This window comes from Perissodus microlepis, chromosome 4 (genome assembly GCF_051167445.1).
Source record: "Perissodus microlepis isolate ML-2025 ecotype Zambia chromosome 4, ASM5116744v1, whole genome shotgun sequence".
Classification (NCBI taxonomy): Eukaryota; Metazoa; Chordata; class Actinopteri; order Cichliformes; family Cichlidae; genus Perissodus; species Perissodus microlepis.
Genome location: NC_140464.1, coordinates 1,781,400 through 1,808,111, shown reverse-complemented (window position 1 = coordinate 1,808,111; position 26,712 = coordinate 1,781,400). Strand labels below are relative to the sequence as shown.

General features: G+C 41.9%; 2 protein-coding genes and 1 long non-coding RNA gene across 6 annotated transcripts in view; 2 read left to right on the top strand and 1 right to left on the bottom strand.

Moving 5' to 3' along the window:
• Positions 1–4,049: 4,049 nt before the first annotated feature.
• LOC146387958 (uncharacterized) lies at positions 4,050–26,700 on the bottom strand. Its single transcript, XR_014800012.1, has 2 exons — positions 26,610–26,700; positions 4,050–6,239 (listed from the first exon to the last, which is right to left on the bottom strand). It is a non-coding gene; the product is annotated as an uncharacterized LOC146387958 (long non-coding RNA).
• On the top strand, positions 7,914–12,532 carry LOC146387959 (heat shock 70 kDa protein 1). The gene is made up of 3 exons (XM_084925011.1): positions 7,914–8,015; positions 8,671–8,928; positions 9,631–12,532. The coding sequence occupies exon 3, from the start codon at positions 9,654–9,656 to the stop codon at positions 11,574–11,576; it is 1,923 nt and encodes a 640-aa protein (XP_084781137.1). The 5' UTR covers positions 7,914–8,015; positions 8,671–8,928; positions 9,631–9,653; the 3' UTR covers positions 11,577–12,532.
• taok2a (TAO kinase 2a) overlaps positions 17,353–26,712 on the top strand; it is a 31,303-nt gene continuing 21,943 nt past the window's right edge. For 2 of the 4 annotated variants that reach the window (XR_014800011.1, XM_084925007.1), the window contains exon 1: positions 17,353–17,863. The gene's annotated coding sequence lies outside the window, so the exon portion shown is untranslated. The remainder of the gene's footprint in view (positions 17,864–26,712) is intronic. The other 2 variants (XM_084925010.1, XM_084925009.1) reach the window with 1 other exon arrangement.

The following is a 26,712-nucleotide window of genomic DNA, read 5'->3' as shown; positions in this document are numbered from 1 at the left end:
TCAAAGTGTCTCCCAACTCCAACGGCAGGAGTCTGTAAAGCACGAGGGCGTGGCCGCCTGCATCATACCTGACCGTCAGCCAGCTGAGCACACACCACAAACACACCTGACACACCTTCTTCTGACACCAAAAGCAAACACAGATGCAAACAGACCACACTGCTCACTGTGCTAATGTTGTTGTCCTGATTTGTTTTTATTGATATGTTTACATTCATACAGATTTTCCACCAGTTTTCCTGTGAAAATGGTTTCATTTTTATTAATTTGCCAACAAAATATGTCAAATATTAAAAGCATTTCTCTATTTTATTTTACAAATATTATTACTTAGAGTTTTATGTTCACTCACTTTTCTTCTGACAAATAAAGTCGTCTAAGGAAAGAAAGCTCCTTAGACGACGATGACCTGGATGACTGAGAACCTTCACCGACAAATAAAGTCACAAACACTTTTCTTTATATTGTTTGCTTGTTTTTATATTTTATTTTCTGGCTTTTACACAGTTTCTGACCAACTGACCTGGTTAGTCCCTTTTTAAAAAGTATTATATTTATTTATTTTTTATATTTTTATATATTTTTACCACAAATTTTCTTTCCTATCATTTTACTTCATTATTTTACTCCTAGTGTTGGTGCCAAGCCCAGAAAAATGGCACTGTTGTGTTAGGAGGGGCATCGGGTGTAAAATCCTCAGCAGAGCAAACGTGGATCATAAAGGACATTTCCGCACCGGATCGACCTCTGCCCCGGTTACTCATGACTGTGCTGCTGGCCTTAACGCTGCACCTGAGATCACAGACCAATTGTAAAGTCAGATGTGACGCTGATGGAGAGATCGGTGCAGGGCGATGGAGATGCAAATCGTTTCAGTGAGATCTCATTCATGGAAGTGATGTGAGACGCACGGAGCAGCCAAAGCTCCACGATGGCCATGCTCGGCTTGGACTTTAACGTTCTGTTATTATGAAGTATTTTCTTTTTTGATTCTGAGCTTAATGATTGATCGTTTATTGATCCTCTGTCGTGAGTTCTTGGTTGCCGTTGTATATTAGAGGTGGAGTCCTGTGTGAAGTTGGAGGCTTCCTGATTTAGTTACTTCCTGTCTGGTTTTGGTCATCATTTGTTTCTTGTGTCTTGTATTTAGTCTTATTTACTTGTCTTGATTAGTTTCAGCAGTTTTTGTTCCAGGCTCCTGATTAGTCCTCGTTGTGTCCGTGTACATACAGCCTGTGGTTTCCTTTGTTCTCTGTCAGAGAGTCTGTTTCTGTTCGTCATGCCTGTGTTCGTTCGCTTGTGTATTGAATTACGTTTCTGGACTTTCGTTTCCCAGGAGATAAAGGTAGCGAAACACTGAAACATACGAAGCATTTGTGCCAGAACAATCTGAAACCATCTCTGCTGTGACTCCTGCTGCCAATTTGTTCTCTCTACATCTCGAGGATGCTTTTCTGTGAAACACTGATGCAGATGAGCTCTTATTATGCCAGACTGTCAGTAATTATGATCATCACGTCAGGCCAGCGATGATCCAACAGGATGATCAGTGTGCTTCAGCTAAGTTTTTAGTTTACCTAACAATGTATATTTAAATTTAAAAAACTGACAAAATTTGTTTTCTTTTTTTTAAATAAAAAGGTCAAATTAATCACATTTTCAGGGGCTGATTCTGACCAATCGTCACATCTTTACCTCTAACCATGAATAAACTTTCCTGAGCGACGCTTCGTCCTGTAACACCTACATGATGTTTTACTGAGACTGGAGCTTTGGTCGTGCTGTCCCAGCACAACTGCTGTTGTTTATGAAATATTCACAAGACACGTCGGGGGAACGAAAGAAGGAAAGACAAAACTCATCTGCCATGAAAATATGTTAACAAAAAGATTGCCTGTAATTAATGAGCGTTTCTCTGTTGACAGTATAAATATACTCTTCATGGTGGCGTGTGTTGTTGTGAGGATGATGTCATCTAATGCAGCAAATACAGTTTTCTGTTGAAAGTAGAAAAAGGTAGAGAACAGACGGAGTCAGAGCTGAAAACTTCGGTTGAGCAGAGAAAAACGTTTTATTGACATATTTGAATGAATTTCCAGCTGAGTGTGGCGCTCTCGCTCTCTGCTGATAGGAGTGGATGGAGCTCATCCACCTGTCTCTCTTTCTCTCATCTATACGCTGTTAATCATTCCAGTGAGATATTTATGTTATTTATATATCAATATATTTACTGGAGTCTGTTGACTGACTGAATAATCTATACTAGTCATCACAATCCACAGCAAAAATAATGAGTGTCATCAATCAAAGCACTCATCCAGTAACTACAAGGCCCGGCCCAAATGACTGTGTGTAATACAAAATGTGAATCGTTGTCCTGGCAATGCCTTATAGTAGCAGCAGGTACAACACCTGTTGAAACTGGGGTACAACACCTGGTTTGGTTGTGGTCACGTGATCGCGGTGTTTCGAAACTCATGCGCTTCCCATAAGCAAAGTCTGGAGCTGGAAGAGACAAACCTGCTCAGCCGAGTCGCTGCCTTCACTGACGCACAGAAGCTTCATACTGTTCCTTCAAAATGTCTGAGTTTTATAAATTGTCTAATTTAAGTAATTGCCTGACAGAAATCAACAAATGGTTATATGACAATTTTCTCCAACTAAACTCTGATAAAACAGAAACTCTAATTATTGCTCCAGACCACATGGTCCCAGAAATTAGGCAGCATATCAGCTTCTTAGACCCTTCTGTAAAATCAAGCCTTAGAAACCTCGGTGCCATATTTGACAGCTCGATGTCGCTCGAGCAGCTTTCTAAGCAGCTGGTCCGAAACTGTTTTTATCATTTACGGAATATTTCTAAACTCAGACTAATGGTATCAAAGCTTGAACTTGAGATGATTATTCATGCTTGTATTTCTTCTCGTTTAGACTACTGTAACGGCCTTTTTACTTGTTTTAACAAATCAGCCTTAAATCGTCTTCAGACTGTGCAGAAAGCTGCAGCACGTCTCTTAACAGGCACCAAGAGAAGATCGCATATCACTCCAGTCTTGGCCTCCCTTCACTGGTTGCCTGTAAATTTTAGGTTTCATTTTAAAATTTTAGTTCTAACCTTTAGGGCCCTGCATGGTCAGGCTCCTCAATATTTATCTGACCTGCTGAAACCACATTCATCTTCTCGGGCTTTAAGGTCATTAGATCAGAGACTGCTGGTGGTACCGCGCACTCGTTTTAAAACTCGTGGTGATCGGGCCTTTCAGACTGTGGCACCACGGTTGTGGAATTCTCTCCGTCTCTTCGCTGCACGGACTCCATTGATTCTTTTAAGAAACAGCTGAAGACATTTTTATTTAGAAAAGCATTTGATTAATTTCTTCTTATGCTGTTTTTATAGTTTTATTGTTTTACATTGTTTTATTTACTGTTATATTGTTTTTATATTCCCATTTCCTGTGTTGTAAAGCACTTTGTGATTTTTATCTGTGAAAAGCGCTATATAAATAAATTTTACTTACTTACTTACATCATGGAGCAGAGTCCACACGCCTTCACATCAGCAGTGCTCAGTGGTAATTTTGGTGGCTCATGACAAATGATGTGAGATTTATGAAGTGTATCATATATTTAATATCACACTAGGCAGATTTACCCGTGTACGGCTATTTTCAGTACATGTTGCTCGTTGTAAACTTTGCGTGTAACATTCACGGTGATATTGTTGATGGTAACGTGTATGATTCCAGCGCAGCCGACAGGCACTTTTGACTCTTTGTACACAGTTGAATTTGTAAAGCTCCTCGCATTGGATTCATAATCAAGTTCACTGACTGACGACCCTGCAGTGCTGTTTTCCTGCATTTCTGTTTCATCCACTTCAATAAAGTGTCCTGTGTTACAGTAACTGAGTTGTGGATTCGCTTAATGAACGCCTAAGTTGGGCTTTAATCTGCCTTAGACTTACTGACCTTCTTTGAATCAGCATCACAATGATCCTAAGTTACTGACAAAACATACACGTATAAATAAATAAAATCTATAGAAAGAAACATGTTTGATATGTTTTTTATTAAGTTACACACAAATAGTGTTCTCTGCCAACAGGCTCACACAACACATAACAGACCAGAAACAAAGAAGCAATGTGTACAAGCAGGTGGCAAACACAGGTTTTTGAAGTAATTGTACAACACATGCTTTCCCAACAGCTTCAGTGTTTCCTGGAATTGATTCAGAAACACCAACAGAGCTATTATCCATCTCTTATGTCAGGCAAGTTTTCCCCAGATAGTCCTGGTTGAGATCTAGTGACTGTGAAAGCCATGGTGTATGATCACACCATTTTCATAATCAACTATTCAGTGACCCCTCTTCAAATACTTCGTCACAATACAAACATAATCTCTCATAGCAACTTTGCACTGATTTTAAACTCTTTCCCCTTTGACAAGGGGACCCGACGCAGCAGCAAAGTCCAACACTGACTCTTCGTGCAAATGTCAAGAGTAATTTCAGGGGATTTTCCAACCTCTTTTGGTTCACAAGAGCCAAAGAAAAATCCTCATCAATGTTGGAGTAAAAACTAGATCCTTTTATTGTATATACACTGATAATGCTTACTGTCGTGTCAATAAACACGCTGAAGACCACAGACAGCAGTCCAGGCATCAGGTGGGATAAAGGAGCTGGAAACATCACCTGATAAAGAAAAAAAGACAACGGACCGAATGAAGAACACTTCTGTTCTTCATTCGGTCCGTTGTCTTTTTGCACATTTTTGACCAATCAGAAGTCCCCTTCTTTCCCCTTCTTTCACTCTAGACTTTTGACCAATCACCAATCAGGACGAATTGCACTATGGTCCATCCCCCTTGCCAGGTAACCTTGCATTTGCAGTGTAATTGTTTTTGTGTTCTAGTTTCTGTTCATGGTGTTGGTTTGATTATTTCCCTGGGTTCAGTTTTCCTGCCTCCTCTGTGTCTTGTAGTCAATTTGTGTGCCTCAGCAGACCACAGCACAGGACACTGAGCTCACCACATTTTACTCTTGTTCTATACAGCCTCTGTGTTTGTCTTCAGGTTCAGTCTGTAGTCGTTGTAGATGCTCTCATGCTCCTGCACCATCACCCCGTCCCAGGACAGACATGGATGTGATTCCTTCTGATTTGATCAGCTCCTCCCAGCAGCAGATTATTCCAGGGGCGATTCTAGGATCAGAGCTTTGGGGGTGCTGAGCACCCAGAGAGCTGCCCAGCCAGGCAAGATAAACTTTACTCGTCACAATGAGACTTCTTCCCTGTCTCTGTCAGTCCCTGCATCCTTAAATGTCTCCAGTTGTCCCGAGTTCCCTCTGACTGTCTCCTCGGGGCATTTAAACCCCTGTTCCTCCCTGTCCTCATCGTCTGTTGTCTTCGTCTCTGTTATCAGTCATCATAATTTTACCATCTCTGTGCAAGTCTGCAAATTTCTTTATTAAATCATAAGATTCTTAAATTCATCAAGTCTCTCTGTGCCTGGGTCCTCGTCACAGAACATGACATCACTGTTTTGTACATTTTAACACAATTTAATAAGCATATGCTTCAGCCAGTACCTTTTGATTAGCCTTGTCTCGTTGTTTCTTGCTTTGTGGTAGATCTTTATTCTGTTTTCACTGAGATATTTGAATGCTAATCAATAAATCGATATTCAATTCTAAAAAAAAAAAAAATTCTAATCCCCACATTTGTGAAAGAAAAGCAAAACACTTTTTTGAAAAGTTTGTAACAAAACCATCAAATCTGATCAAAGTTATTTAAATGCTGCAAAAGAAGAATGGATCGGAATAAAAAAAAATACATATCCTAACCTTAATTACTGGGGAGAATAATGAATGATGCTCATAGTGAGCTTTTAATGTGTATGTATAATATAATACAGATACATAAAAAATACACTCCAAAAATAGAAGAGTCCTTGAAATGTACAAAATATTAATTAAAAAATTATAAAAATGGAGGCAACTGTGCCTATGGTACAATGTATGAAAAGATGTTTACTGCAGATACTAATATGGCTCTGCAGATTTTTTATTTTAACGTCGCCTCAGCTTGATGTTGGCAAATCTGTCACTGTTTGGTGATCAACTCTCTCAAGCAGTTTAACAGGTTCTGCTGTGCCTGTCACTGCTCCCTGTCTGTTTCCTTACCTCATTCTTCCTGACCTTCCGTCCTTATATCCATTATGAACCTGGCTGTCTCTCTGTACACACACACACACACACACACACAAACAACAGCAGTTATACAGTTAATGGGAATCCAGTCAGTTAGCTAGTAAGTACCTTGGGTTTAATATCGGCACATATGACAAAATAAGCAGCTTCTCTCATTCCTTTTCAACCAGGACAGTGGTAACAACAGCAGGCTACAGACAATTATAAGTTTTAGATTTTAAATAGGCTGTATACATTTCAATGGGAGCAACAGGACGGTCAAATGCTGATTTCACGACAGAGCAGGACGGATTGTAGGGTAGCAAACATAGTCGAGAAACACGTTTCCCACACTGCAGGTTACCTGGTGTAATGTTTTTCAGCTAAAAAGAAACCTGGTCTGACTCCTACCTAACTATATAAAGAGTAACTGAAGGTTAAATGCAGCTAACATGTCCTGTTTTAAGCCAGGCTCTCACACCTCCGCTCTGCTGCGTCTCAGCCACCATCGCTCTGGCAGCAACGACGGCGCTAGAGTCAGAGCAGGGGAGAGCTGGAACAAACCATTTTGGGAGGGGGGGTATCTATACTTTTGTTGTTAAAATATTACATCGCAACCAAGTACTGTATGCTTTCTATATTTTTTTTAGTGTATCACACAAAAAATATGACACTATCCTGTACCAAATATTGTCAAAAAAGTAAGAAATCTTTGGGGGTGCTTTGATTAATTTTGATTAAAATGGGCTAAAAACGCCCCTGGATCATTCCTCTCTGACCTCAGTCCTTACTTCCTGCTCTCTGTTGGTTTAAACCTTACTTTGGTGACATCTAGTGGAATGAAATGAGAATAACACCTCAGTGTGAAACAGTTCTTTGATTTTAACCTGTAAAGTTGCATTTTATATATTTCTGTTTATTAACTCGTAATCAAACTTTTTTCTTCCACCACTTACCTCACAGAATAGTCACAAACATTTTTATGTGTTATTTCTTTCTTTCTTATTTCTTTCTTTTCATCTTTACTGCTTTTTCTTTAAAATAGTCAAAAATGTTGCGTACATGCCAACCCTCCCGACTTTTCTGGGAGAATCCCGAATTTCAGTGCCCCTACCGAAAATCTCCCGAATTTCTCCCGATTTTCCACCCGGACAACAAAATTGAAAAACCATATCCCAGATTGGCCCAGCCCATTCCAGTTTCCAACAATGGCTACTACTACTGCAGCTACTTAGCTTTAATATTGCTCTTATTACTCTTTCTGGTTCGCATAATAAACTTTTCACATATTTTCAGGCGAGAATGTAAACTTCAGATATCTGAGCCGGGGAGAACAGCAAACTCCCGTCACATCAAATCTCTGCGGACTTTCGCTGCTCAGGTTAAACATTATATATAAGTCACTTAAATAACTCATACATGTTATTGTTTGACTTTTTTCCTGAGTAAATCGGTTTGGCTGTGATTAAAGTTACTAGATTCGATTAAATAAAACTTTATTAATCCCTCGGGAGGGTTTTCACACAGCTGAATAAACATCAAACGGAAAACTGATTAAACAGAAGCGTGAGATGGTCGAGAGTTTATAATTTATAAATAGTTTTTTATAAATAATTTAGATAGCAAGGAGCAGACGGCAGTTTCACTCCACCGAGAGAGCTCGTGACGTAATTCTGAAGGCTAGACCGACCACAGTCGCTCATTTCCGGTCTACCTGGCTTTCGGAGGACCCGGCCCACTTAGACCGCGAAGGCCGGGTCCTCAGGTGGACGCAGCCTCTGAATTTGGACCCTCCCGCTGTTTCCGGTCGGACAATAATAACGGTGACATTTAACTTATTTTATCCGATAAATAAACTCTGTAAAATTCAATTTTTTTTGTATTTAATGTATACAACCCCCTCCATACCCCCCTCCTACAGCCCTTTCTCCCTAATTCTGAGGTCTCAAGGTTGGCAAGTATGAAATATTGTCGTACTAATGTTGTTCACATATATTGTATATGCGTCTGAATTATATGCCTTTGAATAGTATTTGTATAACTATATTAAACGTACAGATGTGGCTTTAACCCTGCTGGGTTCATAGCCTCAGTGTCAGCACACACTCACAGCAGGACAGTGAAAATACCCACAAACTGACATTTTACAGCCTTAGATGAATTATACTTCAGCGATCTTCTTCTTCTATCAAGCGAACTTTATCCCAAAATGTGTAATTTTAAAGGATTTATGTTAATTCTAGGTAATTCTAGTTAATTATCGCTGCGACGAAACGGATTTTAGTCGATGATGGTGATAATATGGTATTCAAAGGTGAATAATGGCGACATCGGTGCTGAAACCATGCTTTGTTTCATGTTTAGTGACTCAGAGTTACAGAATTTGGTCTTTTCCCCTGCCCACATCCGCTGACTCAGATTTGTTCTATGTTTAAATGAATCTTAGATTTATTTTTCCACGTTCTGACTTTCTTCTAGGAGATTCTCGGAGAAGCTGGTAGAAACTTCTCCCGGTGACGTCACCACGCAGAGCTCACCGCGGAGCACTCTGATTGGACGAGAGTCACGGGAAAGCTCGAGAACTCACGAGAAGTCAGCGAGGAACGTATAAAGTCACGGTGCCGGTTAGAGACCCTGACATCAGACCACCGACAGGAGCTGGACGAGACAAACGCTGCAGAGGAGAAGAACAAGAGCTTCATTCATCTTCTAAACGATCTTCATCTGTCAGCGAGAGTGAGTTTCATTTATAGTTTATTTGAAATAATTTTCTGTTCAACGAAATTAGTTTTTTAAATATTAGGCTTAAGAAATGTAATGTTCAGGGATACTTTTAAAGCTTATTTAATTAAGCTTCATTCATTAGTGGCTGGACGAAAACTCAAAAATTACAATTCCTCTACATCTTTATGAAATAAGCTTTATTTTTTAACTTTTTATGTAAGTGTTTCAGTGTTGTTCCGGTGTTGGAAAAGTGTCAATTATAAAACATAACTACTGCAGTATTTGATTTAAAAATGTTTAAAGAAAACCTTATTTAAAAATCAGTAGATTTTTAAATAAGGTTTAGACATGAGGTGGATTTATATCTGTACCCAGCACCTAAAATCATGGCTGCCTTCTAGAAAATACAGTATTAATCGTGCAGAGTCATGAGACCATATTCAATAATAAATATATACTTAAATGACTCCGTTGGACTAGGGAAGACTGTACTGATTTATTTTTAAATGCAGCAATGTTTAATGCAAGATTTAAAAAATATTTAGTCATATTTAAAACTTAAAATCTCAACATTACATATTGCATAAATTGTACAACTTTGTTATTTTAAGGACCCATAGTTTGACTTAATTTAGCGCTCCATAAACAGAAGTTGTTGTTGCCTCTGTCAGTATTTGTTAATGTTCCTCTCTGATGTTTTCTCCTCCTCTTTAGGAGACTAAGTCAAAGTAATCAAGATGTCTTCAGCTAAAGGCGTAGCGATCGGCATCGACCTGGGCACCACCTACTCCTGTGTGGGGGTTTTCCAGCACGGGAAAGTAGAAATCATCGCCAACGACCAGGGCAACAGGACCACCCCCAGCTATGTGGCCTTCACAGACACCGAGAGGCTCATCGGGGACGCAGCCAAGAACCAGGTGGCTCTGAACCCCAGCAACACTGTGTTTGATGCCAAGAGGCTGATTGGAAGAAAGTTTGATGAACCTGTGGTGCAGGCGGACATGAAGCACTGGCCCTTCAAGGTGATTTCAGACGGAGGGAAGCCCAAAATCAGAGTGGAGTACAAAGGGGAGGACAAGGACTTCTACCCCGAGGAGATCTCCTCCATGGTGCTGGTGAAGATGAAGGAGATCGCAGAGGCCTACCTGGGCCAAAAGGTGTCCAACGCTGTCATCATGGTCCCGGCGTACTTCAACGACTCCCAGCGACAGGCCACTAAAGACGCGGGCGCCATCGCGGGCCTCAACATCCTGAGGATCATCAATGAGCCCACGGCGGCCGCCATCGCCTACGGTCTGGACAAAGGCAAGTCAGGAGAGAGGAACGTCCTGATCTTTGACCTGGGTGGGGGCACCTTCGACGTGTCCATCCTGACCATCGAAGACGGTATCTTTGAGGTGAAGTCCACGGCCGGAGACACCCACCTGGGCGGAGAGGACTTTGACAACCGCATGGTGAACCACTTTGTGGAGGAGTTCAAGAGGAAGCACAAGAAGGACATCAGCCAGAACAAGAGAGCCTTGAGGAGGCTGCGCACAGCTTGTGAGAGGGCCAAGAGGACCCTGTCCTCCAGCTCCCAGGCCAGCATCGAGATCGACTCTCTGTTTGAGGGCGTCGACTTCTACACCTCCATCACCAGGGCTCGCTTTGAGGAGCTGTGCTCTGACTTGTTCAGGGGAACCTTGGAGCCGGTGGAGAAGTCCCTGAGGGACGCCAAACTGGACAAGGGACAGATCCACGACGTCGTCCTGGTGGGAGGCTCCACCCGAATCCCCAAAATCCAGAAGCTGCTGCAGGACTTCTTCAACGGCCGGGAGCTGAACAAGAGCATCAACCCGGACGAGGCCGTGGCTTACGGCGCCGCCGTCCAGGCTGCCATCCTCTCGGGCGACACCTCGGGCAACGTTCAGGACCTGCTGCTGCTGGACGTGGCGCCTCTGTCCCTGGGTATCGAGACGGCCGGAGGGGTCATGACGGCCCTGATCAAACGCAACACCACCATCCCCACCAAGCAGACCCAGACCTTCACCACCTACTCCGACAACCAGCCCGGCGTCCTGATCCAGGTCTACGAAGGAGAGAGAGCCATGACCAAGGACAACAACCTGCTGGGCAAGTTTGAACTGACGGGGATCCCGCCCGCCCCGCGAGGCGTCCCGCAGATCGAGGTCACCTTCGACGTCGACGCCAACGGCATTTTGAACGTGTCTGCGGTGGACAAGAGCACCGGCAAAGAGAACAAGATCACCATCACCAACGATAAGGGCCGACTGAGCAAAGAAGAGATCGAGAGGATGGTGCAGGACGCAGAGAAATACAAAGCCGAGGACGACCTTCAGAGGGACAAAATCGCCGCCAAGAACTCCCTGGAGTCCTACGCCTTCAACATGAAGAGCAGCGTGCAGGACGACAACCTGAAAGGCAAAATCAGCGAGGAGGACAAGAAGAAGGTGGTGGAGAAATGTGACGAGGCCATCGCCTGGCTGGAGAACAACCAGCTGGCTGATAAAGAGGAGTACCAACACAAGCAGAAAGAGCTGGAGAAAGTGTGCAACCCCATCATCAGCAAGCTGTATCAGGGAGGGATGCCCACTGGTGCTACCTGTGGAGAGCAGGCACGAGCCGGCTCCCAGGGTCCCACTATTGAGGAGGTGGACTAAAGAGGCCCTGAAGATGGACTCTGAGCTCACTGGGACTGTTGAACACTCACATCGGACTCTTTAGCTGTGTCCCAAAACGTCGGCTGCATCCTCCGGAGGCCGCATTTGAAGGCTGATTACTAGGGGTGGGTTTTTATAATCGATTTATCGATTAAAATCGATTCTGGCTTGGATAACATAAAATCGATTCATTAAAATCCTGAATCGATTTTTTAATATAAATTTATTTTTCCCGAAATGCCAGAATCTCAGGTGAAATCTCACAAAATTTCAACAACCACCAAACAGCTAAGACAGTAAATGAGAGCAGGAACACGGATTCTGCACAAAGACAAAACCCGCGAATCAGAATCAGTTAGATGTCGCCTTTCTCACAGTCTGGGCTGAAAGCTGACAGCTCGCTGATTCTGATCTGTCGGCGGGTCTGCGCTTTGTGTTCCCTTTATGCGCGGATTCTAAAGCTGTTAGTTTGATCTCTCTCCAAACAATATTGACCGAACCAGCAGCAAAAGAAGATCCAAACTACGCTTCACATAAACATCGTCATGGATTCACTCTGACTTTTGCTGTTTTGCTTCGACCACGATGCACAGCTCTCTCTCTCTCTCTCTCTCTCTCTCTCTCTCTCTCTCTCTCTCTCTCTCTCTCACAGTTTCCCGTCTAAAAATCTGTTTTCTGCATTATTCGCTTGCTTGTTACGCACAAGTCTACCGTTGTTTACAGGCTCTCGGTCGCTGTTTTTTTTCGTTTTACATACTTTCGAAAAGAAAGCCTCATTTCTGCCGTTCAATACTAAACAAATTTAAACTTTTTAAAATTATGCAAAATGCAAAACGCTGTGTCTCTAATAAAACCGCTGTAACTTCAGAGGTAATGTTCATGTGTTGATTAATGGTTTTCTTTCGTTTTTGATGTACTGCAGAATATTTTTATAAAATCCCAGAACAGGAAAATCACCTTCATGTTTTTCTGTGTTTTATCCTCAGCTGCTTTGACACAAAGGCCTCTGCTGTGATGCTCACACCTTTGATAAAGTCTTGCGAGTGTCAGCTTCCTTTTTATAGATACAAAAATATGTAAATGTACTGATCTGAATTATAATATTTCTGACTGTCAAAATTTCCCAGATTCAAATCGAATTGAATCGAATCGAATTAAATCGAATTAAATCGAATCGTGGATCGAATCGATTCGGGACCTTGTGAATCGGAATTGAATCGATTCTAGAAATCAGTGACGATACCCAGCCCTACTGATTACGTCACAGCCAGGCGACGAAGGCTGTCCCAATTCGTCGACTCCTTCAAATGCGGCCGATAAATGCGTCCTTCATTTCCCCGAATTTGAAGGATGGGTCGGGTGTGTCCTTCGTGGCCGACCATATCCCAGAATTCATAGCGCGGCCCAGCCAAATTTCAGCTGCCAACAATGGCGGCCGCTACTAAGTTTTAAAATTACTCTTATTACTCTTTCTGGGCCACAAAATAAACTTTTAACATATTTTAAGGCGAGAAAGTAGCTGTGTAAACTACAAATATCTGCTTGGTTTATCAGGACATCGTATATTTGAAAAAGTGTGCCGACGTTTTCGGAGACGTCTGTTACCCACCCGCTCGATAGCAAGCCGGGGGGTTCAATGGTCACTCCAGCCGGCAGCGGACTCCCGGCTTCATCGTTTTCAGACCTCCGCTCTTTCGCTACTCAGGTTAAACATGATATATTAGTCACTCAGATAACTTAAAAATTTAATTGTTTGCCTTTTTTGGGTGTTTTATTTGTTCTGGAGTAAATCGGTTTGGTTGAGATCAAAGTTATTAGATTAAATAAACTTTATTAATCCATCGAGTGGGTTCCTCCGGGATTTTCACACAGCTGACTAAACGTCAAACAGAAAACTGATTAAACAGAAGTGTGAGACGGTCGAGAATTTATGCCAGTGCCCTGTTATATTTTAGATAGCAAGGAGCAGACGGCCGAGTTTATTAAACTCCACCGAGACAGCGGTGACGCAAATCTGAAGGCTCGACCGTCCCATTTCACAGCCTCGCACTTCCGGCCTTCTCGGTCTTTGAAGGACCCGGCCCACGTAGACCGCGAAGGCCGGGTCCTCCGAAGGATGCAGCCGATGTTTTGGGACACAGCTTTTGACTTCAAACTATTGGCCTCATGTTAGTTTTTGTTATTTATAATGTGTAAATGAAAAAGTGAAGGAACCGCTATACTTGTGTTTATGATTTTAATATTCTTGCAATGCTGGATTTTGCAATAAAAACAGTCATTAAATACATTTTTTTTTCTTCGTTTAATCTACCATGTTGCCATACATATCACTGCATTTTGAAACATTTCTCCATCTGAATTTTGTCATCCAGTTAGACCAGAGATCATTAATACTGAATTTTTGTGCAAACTGTTTGAGGCCTTTAGGTAAAAAGAGGATCAGGAAACCATCTCTCGTACAAGGATAAATCAAGAACGCATGGCACCGCATATATGAAAACAGGCACTGCAGTACGCGGAAATACCACTAGATGTCACTATTTAACACCTTTCAGAGCCTGAATGACACATTTTTATCAGAACTGAGCAGCTTTACAGCATTCATGCACAACAATCAATACTGCCACCACCTCTCATTTTCTTTTTCAAGTAAAGACAAACTTACATAATTTTCTCATTAGTGTACGGTGAAATTGGTTTCTTTTAATTTTGAACAAATTGAAAAAAAAAGTGTATGCACAGGACTAACTGCCACAAGATGAAGGAATAAGTGCAGATCAATCAAGACATTTTATATTACATAATTTAGCTGAATAAAGACATTGGTAACCCACAATGATAGTAAATGTCCTGTATTGAAAGTCGATGAGAAAATACTAAGTAATTGGAGGAAATTTACGACAGAGGACTGCAGCTTTATGTTACTATTTAATGCCTAATATTATGATTTTTACTTTTTAAGTCTAATTAGGCACAACTGGAATGTTCCTTTTGCTGAACCAAGAGTCCGAAATGGCTGCAAATGGGTCAATCTTTAACATGTCTAAAATACGAAAGGTCAAAATGTTTTCTATATTGTAAGATCTGAACATGTGTAGCTCTGTCTGTCTGTTTATCAGTGCCACCATCTCCAGACTGAAGATCACTATCCTGTAACCTTCTCTTTCACTCTTGCTGCTCTCCTTCTGTTTCTCATCATGCCTGACAGTTGGCTCCACCCACGCCACCCGGGCTGCACTCTCTTCTTCACCTCTCTTGTGCACTGTCTGTTGTTGTGGATGGTTGACCCCAGGTATTTAAACCAATCTACTTTCGCCACCTTTGCACCTTGCATGTTTCTTTTCCACCTGTCTACCTCTCATCAGAATCAGAATCAGAATACTTTATTAATCCCTGGGGGAAATAATTTTTTGTTACAGTGCTCCATTATAAACAAATTCACACACCTGTGACACATGACACACAACACCTTTTTCTTCCACTGACTTTTATTCCTCTCCCTCCAGAGCATACCTCCACTTCTTAAAGCTCTCCTCTACCTACTCCCGACTGTCACTACAGATCTGAGTGTTATCTGCAAATATCATAGACTAGACCTCATCTATCAGGCTGTCCATCACTATGAAAAAATCAGCACACCACCTCACATATCATCAGTGTCGGGACTAACGCGTTATTAAGTAACGCGTTACAGTAACTACGTTATAATTGTGGTAACGAGCACGGTAACTAGTTATTATGCCAAAACCGGGAACGCGTTACTCCTTACTGGGATTTAGATAGGCTCGTTATTCGTTACTTCGTGTGGTGGCATCGCGGAGCTTCCACAGATTCAATAACATTAGCAAGTGGTGGAAGCCAGCAGGTGGATGAAGGAAAAGGGAGGCAAGAGGAGAGACCCGAAGCGGCCGCTGGTCCGAGAGTGTCAGGTGAACTGAACTTCAGGTAAGAAGTTATAACCTGCAGTCCATCTGGGTCAGATATGAACCAAGTTTAGGTGGAGTTTATTTTCGTTGTGCTGACTTTTTCGTACTGCGTGCTAGCTAGCATGACGGAGTTTCTATACAGCTGGGTGGTGCTATGTTACTGATGTTGAACTTTATTTTGTTCATAAGGTTAGTTAGTAGAGTTGCCAACCGTCCCGTAAAAAACGGAATCGTCTCATATTCAGAGAAAATATTACGGGTTTCGTATTGAGGTGAAAAGGAACAGTTTGTCCCGGACTTCAGCTACAATGAAAAAGACACAAAGCTGGAGTTATTCTGTGTTTACGCTGCACAGCTGCCTCTTCTTCTCTCATTCTCCCCCCTCCCTCTCCTGTTTCTACTTCAATCATGAAACTGATCAATGATCAGCTGATCGGCTTTTCTCTCTTGTTTATTTATCGCCCACTTTGCGCCAGAAAGAGGAAACCAGCGGATGTCACGCTAAACAACAGCAACACTTTTAAGCTTGATCAGCTGTTGTTAGAATTTATTTAATATTACTTTCTAGTATCAGCTGATGTTTGCTGGAGCCACAGCTGTAAAGTTGCTGGTCATGATGTCGGTTTGGTTATGTGATGAGAGGGAAACATGAAGATGAAACCAGGAGATGTCCTTACTGAATCATCAGAGCTGTGATGGAGAAACAGGTTTACCTTTTAGGTGACATGAATGAGTTGAAGGGAAGTGATGAACTGTTTCTGAGAGACAAATAACACCAGGATCCTTTTCTATGTAGCTGACAGCTGGTAACTGTGCAGGGGCGGGTCTAGCAAAGTGTTGCCAGGGGTCCATGTAGGGCATTAACAGGGAGAGGGGGGCACAAGGAAATACTTTCTTATTCTCATTTAAAATGTCTCACTTTTAAAAAAATAATTATCTGAGTCTTGCAACAAACAATTGATAGATTGATACATATATACCATCAGAACAGTGTACATCACTGTCACAACAGTGTTTATTTTCATTCAAAGGCTTTATGATTTTTCCTATAATGGCGGCCGGTCTCTAGTCAAAATGCCCGGGACGATTCTTTTGTCCCAGTCCAGCTCTGTATGCAGCTCATCTGCAGTCTGGTGTTGCCTACATCTTCCTATTCAGAAGGCAGAATTTCCGAGTTCTGAGAACAATCGAAAGCACCACGACTGCAGTTTTTGTGTTGGATGTAAAAAGCAGGCTAGGATAGAATCAGGTGTGGGATTTCTCTCGTGGAAATGTGCACATTATTTTTTCCTTTCTATTGGTAGGTGGCACAGTGCACTTGTGGCAAGTAAGCAAGCTAGAAGACTGGCAGTCTTGCTGGGTATCCAGTTACGGAAGCAACACATTAACAAGAGAATTCTGAGTAAAACCAAAGTTACTTTCCCTAGTAACTAGTTACTCTGAAAGTAACGAGTAACTTGAAGTAACTGAGTTACTTTTGATAGAAGTAACTAGTAATGTAACTAAGTTACTAATTTAAAGTAACTTACCCAACACTGCATATCATACATGTACACCATATATATTATTTCCTGTACATTCATTATTATAATATTTTTACAGTATCTTATTAGCTTCAGGAGATTTCTACATAAATCCCTGCTGTAGTTCATCGTGTGAATAATCTTTAGTTTTTAAAGCTCTCCCTCTCCGGCTGAATTTATAAGTTCTGGATATTAACCGCAGTCTCGTAAAAAATAATCATGAAATCAAGCCTTGGAGCGTTTGTACTAGATTATTAATATCATGTAGGTCGGTTTATTTATACCCTTTTATTTGTGAAGCGGGACCCTTGTCGGAAGTAGAAAACAGCAGTTTCCGGTCACCGCTCTGAGTCCCGCCCCGCCAGCCCGTGCCATCTTGTGTTTAGCAAGAACAAAAACGGGGGAAGAAAACACGCCCGGCCCGGGGACGGGGCGCGGATTTTCAGGCTGCTTTTTAGGCGTGTTTTTCAGAAAAGTTGGTGCAGCTGGACAGTATGCTCGGAGGAGCAGCGGCGTGGAGAAACAGCAGCCACACCCCGCAGGACGGCTCCGGTTAACGTTAGCTCTCAGGCTATCCGAGCTAAGCTAAGCTAAGCTAACCAGTTAGCAGCGGCTAAGATCGCAGGACGAAGGCGAGCTTCGAGTCTGAGCCGGTCTGTGACATCTGGAAACCCCGCATTAACTTCACAAATAGCAGCAGCGATCTGGGTGGAAATGTCCCGGACGTGGTGGTGACTGTTTGCGGAGAGGGGTTCCGGGCTATGAGGATTGAGGTCCACTGTTAGCTCGGCTGCTATCGGTTGTTTTTCGGTTCAGAGCGGAACCACAATAAGCCGCGGTGAGTACCGTTAGTTAGCGGCTCCACACGGGCTAAGTGGAGGGCCCCTAATGTGCCAGTGCTTTTTTTTTAAAGATATTCGTAAAGAAAAATAGGAAAAATATCACCGTAGCTAAAGTATTTGTGATCATTTTTTAGCCGTTAAGAGAGAGATGTTAAAGTTGGGAGTTTGGCGCAGTAAACCTGCAGGTATTTTTTTGAAGTTGTTGTTTTTAAATTACTGTCCTACATTTTTCTGTTGCTTTGCTTTTTTTTTTCAGGTGTATTTAGTAAGATAATTGATAATTACGGGCAAACCTAACAAATCCAAGCTAGGACACGCAGTCATCTAAATCTGACCCAGCAGTCTCCAAGCAGTCGTTCGTGTAACTGAAAGTATATCAGTGTTTTTAGAGAAACGATCTGAGTTTAAATGCCGAACAAAACAGCCAATAACCGGCTTACTAAAGCAGCTGATAAGATATCTGTGAGGGTGGAGTGCAGACCGTTTTGGAGCTTCTGTATCCAAATCAAACTATCTTAATGGATGTGAGGTTTCCGTTTTGGACCAGCTCTCCATGCAGTGCTTATGTAAGCCTTAAAATCAGAGCCACACATCTCCAGTGTCCTTATTTCCTCCTAAATAACATTGGAGAAATTGGGTTTGTTATAAAGACCCCAACTCTCCTCCTCCTGCCTCATCAAGTCACGGAAAAGCATTCAGCTTTCACCTTGTGTAACTGTTACATGTTCGTGTGGTCCCAAAGGAAAGTTTGGGCCACACGCTCGTATCAAACCTCTTACGTTTGACTAAAAATGAGCCATTGGCCTCCACATGACTGCACAACGCTCGCAACATCTTGGCTTTAATTATGCAAAACTGTTTGCAGCTTCGAGCTAAAATTCAGCCATGTGATCGAGGTCATTCGGCACCACTGACGCACAACATTTCACATCATGCTTTGTTTAAAAAGAGCAGTCTGTGGCTCTGCTTCCCTTTTTCCTTTCTCTTGATTTTATTGCCAAACAAAAATGTAACTTGACTGAACTAGTGTGAGTTTGTTTTTCCATGTAGGAAGTTGAGGAAACTTGCTTTCCTAGTCTTGCGTGTTCAAGCTTGCGGGAGCGGTCCTGTTCCTCAGAACAGGGACAAAAATAGAAACCACGAGATGTCTTCTTGCCTCAGAATCGACGGCTGCAGTTAACCGTGAACCTGAGAAGTCAAACAATAATGGCGACCGACCTTTGTTACTCGACACGCAGCAGCATGCGTCCCAAAGCTCGAGTCTGATGTTTCATAAAATTTTACCTAGCCATGAACACAACAAAGACCTTATGCAACAGAGTCAACATGACCCCATTTGAATGCTGCTGTTATTTCTACTGTGATCATCTTTGTCGGGCATCGGCACAGCCTCAGAAATGCGTTAAAAAAGATTGTAAAGGGCCCAAATGTCTGAAAAGTGTTTTTAAGTAATACGAAAGGTTTAAAAAGAGAAATTTGTGGAGACGTTTGTCTTTGAGGTCCACATGAGGCTGTTACCTGGAGCAGGTGGCAGTAGGCCTGGAGATGTGATCTGTTGTGGATTATACACAGATAACAGAATCAGTGCAGTTTTAAGTGGATTTTAAACATTTTTTTTTTATTTAGGTCTTTGTCAGACTAACGGGAAGTAAAGCTGTAAGAATCGAACAGACTTTAATCACTAAAAGTGGAATTGTTCCTCACAGAAAATGAGGGGCTTGTTACCCCATGAATACACACAGTATGTGTCTGCAGTGTTGATGCTTCACCGTTTTATCCCTTCAGCTGCACATCTTCAGACCACACCAGAAACGTTTAGACCGTACGAGGTCTTTTATTTTGGAAATTGGCCTGGTTCTCTTCCTGTTCGTTCTGAGTCTGGCTTCTTCAGCCGCCATCAAAAACAAGTCTGATGCTAATTTGAACCACACTGTGGAGAGCTGCTTCTCAAATGTCCCTGTCACATACGCAGTCATTGTATTTAAACACCTTTTATTTATCTTAGTGCTTCACAGGTGACTGACGAGCCAATGAGAAGGCTCAAAATGTAATTCAGCTGAACAGTTGATGAGCAGCTTAAAGATGAAACATCCAGTTACATTTTAAAGTGGTCTGTGAGCACAGTAAGAATACATAAAAACAATTTGAATTAAACGTGATAATAAAAATACAGTAATGCTCAGGGTTGTTAGAATACTAGGAAATCAAACTGTACTATCCGATTTCACTACCACAAGGGGGGAAATGGACAAAATTAAAAAGCAAAATTGTTTTTAAATAAAGATTTATGGACCCAACAGATGAGATGCCTCAACACTGCTGCTGTTCAACAAGCTTTTAATAATGGAAATATTTACTCACAAAGGGTGTACAGAAACAAAAAAAAAAAAGAGACATGAGCTCAGCTAAAATAAACAAAAATTGAAAATGACAGTGCGTCAAAGGATTTGGGAGCTTCTCCCCTAAACTAGTCCTGAAAATCTAAACTGGAAATGGCAGCGCTGCTGACTCAGCTCAGCCTGAACTTGTCTTATTTATAAACATGCTCTAAAGTTGCTGCTGATGGACACCAAGCCGTGATGGACCAAGACGCTAGCTGGTGACCGCCGTGCTTCGCCTTCAGCAGCCAACCAGCACTAAAAGCTAATAAATCAGCTATCACCCATCAATGCTTTACTCTCGCGCTGCTCCGTGTGGCAAATCGAGCGCACCTCTCTGCATTTCGAACACGTGTCACAACAATTAAGAGCAGCGGTCTCCAACCTTTTCTGCGCCACGGACCGGTTTATGCCTGACAATATTTTCACGGACCGGCCTTTAAGGTGTCGCAGATAAATACAACAAAATAAAACTAGTACCGGTACCGAAAAAAAGAAGATTTATTCATAACACACGTGAAAAGACCCAGGAAAACCGAGTAAACGATAAAAACGATAACAAAATAACGCTGAAAACCGATAAAAACCCTGAAAACCAAACATTTCACACCTGAGCCTCAACTCTCGCGGCCCGGTACCAAACGACTCACGGACCGGTCCGAGGCCCGGGGGTTGGGGACCGCTGATTAAGAGGACCCGAGGGAAGCTCGGAAAGCTAAGCAGAAGTTATTTGGAGAGGAGAGTGACTGCCGTTGGTTGAAAAGAGAGGTAAAAAAACTTCAGTGGTGTGGAAACATTATGGGTTGGCGGAGTCAGACGTGGATCAAGTAGACACAGTGTGTAAACTTTGCTACGGTGTCGTAGCTGCACCACAGAGCAACACTGCAAAGTTCACTAAACATAGATGTTTACATTTTTCATTTATTTTTTATATTGCAAACATTTGCACTGTTATCAGTATTTGCACTATTTTATATTATTTTTTGACAATCTTTAAAGTCATTATTCAACACATTGTTATTGTTAAATAAATATCGTCAAATAATCGAGATCTCAATTTCAGTGAAAATAATCGTGATTATCATTTTTGCCATAATCGAGCAGCCCTATTTAGTATCACTTTATTTTGTGGGGGGGAACCTGCTCGGTAATCATGAAAAACAAAACGAAGAAAAGCAAAACAAAAATTAGCGTGTTTGCATTTTCATAATTTTGGGAAGGTGCCCTAAATGTCTTTCCTGATGACATCCGAGGTAATGTGAGATAAAATCCATCAGAAAGTCAAACCTCAAACATAAGAGGAAATAAAGAGTACCAGAATTAGGGCTCGGCCATATTATAACGTTCACGGTAATACCGTTAGATATCGCGATAGAAAATGAAATATCGCGATAGAATATGGGCATGCGCAGTGCCTTTGTTTTCATACGCACATGGCCGAAAAAGCATGGCGGCGACGGAGAATGAGGAGGGAGAAAGCGGATCGTTGAGTGAAACAGATGAACCAGAACTGGTTTGTAAAAATGCTGCAACTTCAGTGATGTGGAACTGGTTTAGCTTTCATCCGTCAGATACACAACAAAGCACATTTTTTTGTAGAACATGCAAGCGGGCGTCGTCATTGCCGTATTTGTTGGACTACGGTGCTCGTAACTCTGGGAGTAATCTGGGTCCTAAAGTCCGTCCGGTTCAGGTCCCAAAGTCAAACGAACACTGCAGCATCACTGAGAGTTAAAAACTGTCTAAATTCTTTCATCTTTAATAAAATGATCAGTGTTGCTGCTTTACCAGGTGTAACAATGAAGTTTAACATCCAGGCATCCATGAAAACAGAATTTATTACACTTAACGGAGTTAGAAGTTAGCAGGAAGTTAGCTCGCTAGTTACCTAAACATGATATAGCATGTTCTAACTGAGATTTCTGAAGCATTCAAACGTACAGCTCTGCTGTCACTTCCAACATAAAGAAGACAGAAAACTAAACAGCAGTGACGTTTGTAGGGTTACTGAAGTTGGGCTAGCTGGTATATAATGATGTGCTACGTGATCGCTAGCTACACAGCTATGTTAGCATAACACAGACCTTCCCAAAGTGTGGGGCCCGCCAAGAGCCATTGCAGGGGGGGCGCGGAATGAAAAGGGGGTTCCTGATGGTTAGAGACAAATGCAATCGCAGGATGCTGTAAACGCACCAAACTTCAGTCAGAACAACTGAGATAATCCATCCACAATACGAGGTTAGTCATTAATATACTGCAACAACACGGGGACAGAGCAGCTGTGATAGAATACAGCATTAATGAATCAATGGTACAGAAGTGGAGGAAAGAATGAGTTGAATAAAGTTTGATTTATCTGACTGCTTTGTTTTGTCTTATAATCTCGTGCACCTTGTGGTCCGAAAAATCCGTATTTGACTTTTTTATTTGGCACACTGCAGTTTAATGTTGCAAAGCACCTCTTTTTAACTTCAGTGGATATTATACATGGTTAACTCAGGATGTGTCAGCCCATTTCCACTGGAAATGCCTTTTGGTTAAACTTGTAGCAAGGAATTTGCACTGTTACATTTTTATATAGCTTTAATGCACATAAAAAACAGCTGCTTGTTTAAGTGAAATAAATGGATGGTTTTTGGTTTTTTTGCGCTAGTAAAGTTGTGGAGTTGTATTTTGTCTCGCATCAATTATATCGTCAGTTATATCGTTATCGCAAAGTTTCAAATATATATCGTGATAAATATTTTTGGCCACATCGCCCTGCTCTAACCAGAATCAATAAACTAATCTCTGAATAAAATGATGCACATGCAGTAATGAACACCCTTTAACCATGGTATTACCATTGATGTTTCTTAGTTTTCCAATCAATAGATGCACAAAATTCACAGCCAAATATTTATCAAAGTGGATTTTTAAATACTTTAATACCAGCATCTGGTTTATTGGGCGGGTTCGCCTGAAAAACTTGAGAAATAACACTATATTGTTACAGATATCAGTGTTGTCTCATTGTAAATTGAAATGCTAATGCTACAAAATGCTTCCAACATTGCTCCTACACATTTACAGTTGTTCAGTAAACGGAGACTAAAATGACATATTTAAGTTTTTTTACGTGTGATTGATTTCTTACGTAACGCTGAACAGTAAAGCAGAGAATAGAGCAGTAATGATTACTGTTGGATTTTATGTGGAGATTTAAACCCATTGTGCAGTTGTTGTAGTGTTGAAAGAACTCAGTCTTCAGTTTAGGTCTTTAAAAGCATTAAATTAGAATTTCAAAGGTTGTTCAGATATGAAGGGTGACTGACACGATAAAGGTCTCTAGCTCGATACTACGGTGAAGTTTTAGGCAAATTAAGGTGCTGCTTTCCTCTCTGCTGTCATATTTTCAGACGGGTAGTGTTTCTTCTGACTGTAGCGGCAGGCTGTCGAGCGCCACGCCATACATAATTGTAAATTGCTTCACTGTGTTTAGAAGCGCTTTCAGGTCAGGGGGGCAGGATGGTGGGAATCTGTCTCCACCTCGGGCACAGAGCGGGCGCGTTGTTAAACGGGGATCCCGCGGCCGGCGTTCAGAGGCCTGGTTAAGCTGGCGACTCTTCTCGGGGCTGCAGCTGACGCTCAGAGGATGAGCGCCACATTAACCCCATTACAGAAGGACGTTTGGTTTGTCAATAAGCACGGCTCAGTGTGCAGCCTCAGATTACATCCACCGCTCTGATGATTCGGCCTCTCTCTTTGGATTTTTGTGGATTTATTTAAATCTGTGTTGATTTGAGTCGGAGCGTAACAGCGAAGTCGTACACTCTGATCTCCACATACAGCAGCCAAAACACGTGCCAGGCATTCCATTAAATGCATGTCATGATTCTGCTCCTCCCTCAGACCCATTTTCATGGCAGAATGTAGATTTGAATCACTGAGGAGTTCCTTTCATTTTCTTATTTCTGCTCGAGCTGGAATTTGTCAGTTCTTGCATCTATAAATAGCTTAAAGCTTTGAGTAGAGTTGGAAAATTTGATGGAGAAATTTGTGCCAAGAAGCTAAAACATCTGCATTTCATTATGTCTGCATTAAGACATGGTAACGGCTTCCCTTATGACCTGTTTATGAATTATTTAAATGGGAAGGAAGAAATCGGTCCAAACTGAGCTTGAGCACTAAGCTTATACCTTCATACAAATATTAATGTGTATTTGAAGCGATTAATCGCATCCTTTAATCATCAGATTGTTGTCTGGTTGTTGACTAAATGTGAGGCCCATCAGAGTCGCATATTCAGAGCTGTTGTTAGAAGGCAGTGCGTTAGATAAACATCACAATCGTCTCTGCTGAAGCTGCAGCACCATGACTATGACCTACTTCGTTGGCGACACGCACGCGTGCGGAGTTTCTCCGTTACAGTTAATAATGCACACTGATGCAGCAACTTAAGGCTAAGGGAAGTGGCAGTTATGTGTAAAGTAAAAAAAACCTTACAAACGTGCTACAAGCGTGAGCCCCGCCTCTCAGGCAGACGAGCCCGTCCTCTCCAAACCAGCAACACAAAGGGAACGACCACGGTGGCCGAGGCAACGCAAATGGATGTTAGGAGCCTCAGACACCTCAGAGAAATTAAACGAAGAAGAACAGACGTAAACAAACGTGTCGTGTGACGCAGCAGCGCACATTGTTAATTATGGACACTGAAAAGTTTGGATACATGTGAAGATCGAGTCTGGAGTATAAATCAAAGGATTCAGTGTGCCGTCTCATTTCTCTTTACTTATCAGGCGCTATGTATAGTTGTTACAGTACTCAGAACTATACGTAACACTCTGTACTCTTTCTAATACCACAGGGTTCAAAATGTACAAAAAAAAAGAATAATACAAAAACATCAGTGACTGGACTGTTTAATAGTCGTCTGACAGTACGACAGTACATGGTAACATAATGGTTAGAGCTGGGTATCGTCACTGGTTTCCAGAATCGATTCGATTCGACTCGATTTAAATCTGGGAAATTTTGACAGTCAGAAATATTATAATTCAGATCAGTACATTTACATATTTTTGTATCTATAAAAAGGAAGCTGACACACGCAAGACTTTATCAAAGGTGTGAGCATCACAGCAGAGGCCTTTGTGTCAGAGCAGCTGAGGATAAAACACAGAAAAACATGAAGGTGATTTTCCTGTTCTGGGATTTTATAAAAATATTCTGCAGTACATCAAAAACGAAAGAAAACCATAAATCAACATTTGAACATTACCTCTGAAGTTACAGCGGTTTTATTAGAGACAAGCTGAGCGTTTTGCATTTTGCATAATTTTAAAAAGTTTAAATTTGTTCAGTATTGAACGGCAGAAATTAGGTTTTCTTTTCGGAAGTATGTAAAAGGAAACAAACAGCGGCCGAAAGCCTGTAAACAACGGTAGACTTGTGCGTAACAAGCAAGCGAATAATGCAGAAAACAGATTTTTAGACGGGAAACTGTGAGAGAGAGAGAGAGAGAGAGAGAGAGAGAGCTGTGCATGAAGTGTGATTTTATCCTGGTGGAAGCAAAACAGCAAAAGTCAGAGTGAATCCATGACGATGTTTATGTGAAGCGTAGTTTCTTTTGCTGCTGGTTCGGTCAATATTGTTTGGAGAGAGATCAAACTAACAGCTTCAGAATCAGCACAAAAAGGACGTAAACACAAAGCTCGACCCGCAGAAACATCAGAGTCAGCGAGCTGTCGGCTTTCAGCCCCGACCGTCTCCGTGCCGTCGGGTGAGAAAGTCACTCTCACTGATTCTGATCCGCGGGTCTGCGCTGTGTGTTTACGTCTCTGTGCAGAAGCCGTGTACCTGCTCTCAGTTACTGTCTTAACTGTTTGGTGGTTGTTGAAATTTTGTGAGGTTTCACCTGAGATTCTGGCATTTCGGGAAAAATTCATTTATATTAAAAAATCGATTCAGGATTTGAATGAATCGATTTCACGTTATCCAAGCCAGAATCGATTTTAATCGATAAATCGATTATTAAAACCCGCCCCTAACAATGGTAGCGCATGTATGACAGAGTGACAGTCGCTGGGATTTGGTGCTGTATAAATTCAGTTTTTATCCTGTTAAATTAACGCTGTGTTAACGTTACACGCGGGAAGAACCGCCGACTTACGGCTGCTCTGTTGTTTCCCATAGAGGAGGTGGGAGTGGTCGCCACGGTAGATGGAGCTGCAGGTATCGGGCGCGTTGCTGTCTGTGTATCAGGTTATTCTTAATGATTAACATTTATGTTTTTTGAAACGCGATCTCTTGGAATTCCTCGAAGCGTTGTTCATTGTTGTGCACTTGAATTTCTTCACCTGCTGAGGGAGGAGCTTGTGCATACCTGTCTGCAGGAGCTCTAAAGTTGTGTATCAGCGGGAGGAGGTGAACACGGCACTGTTCATATCGAGAGTGCAGCAAATGAACACCTGATCCATTTTGGACAG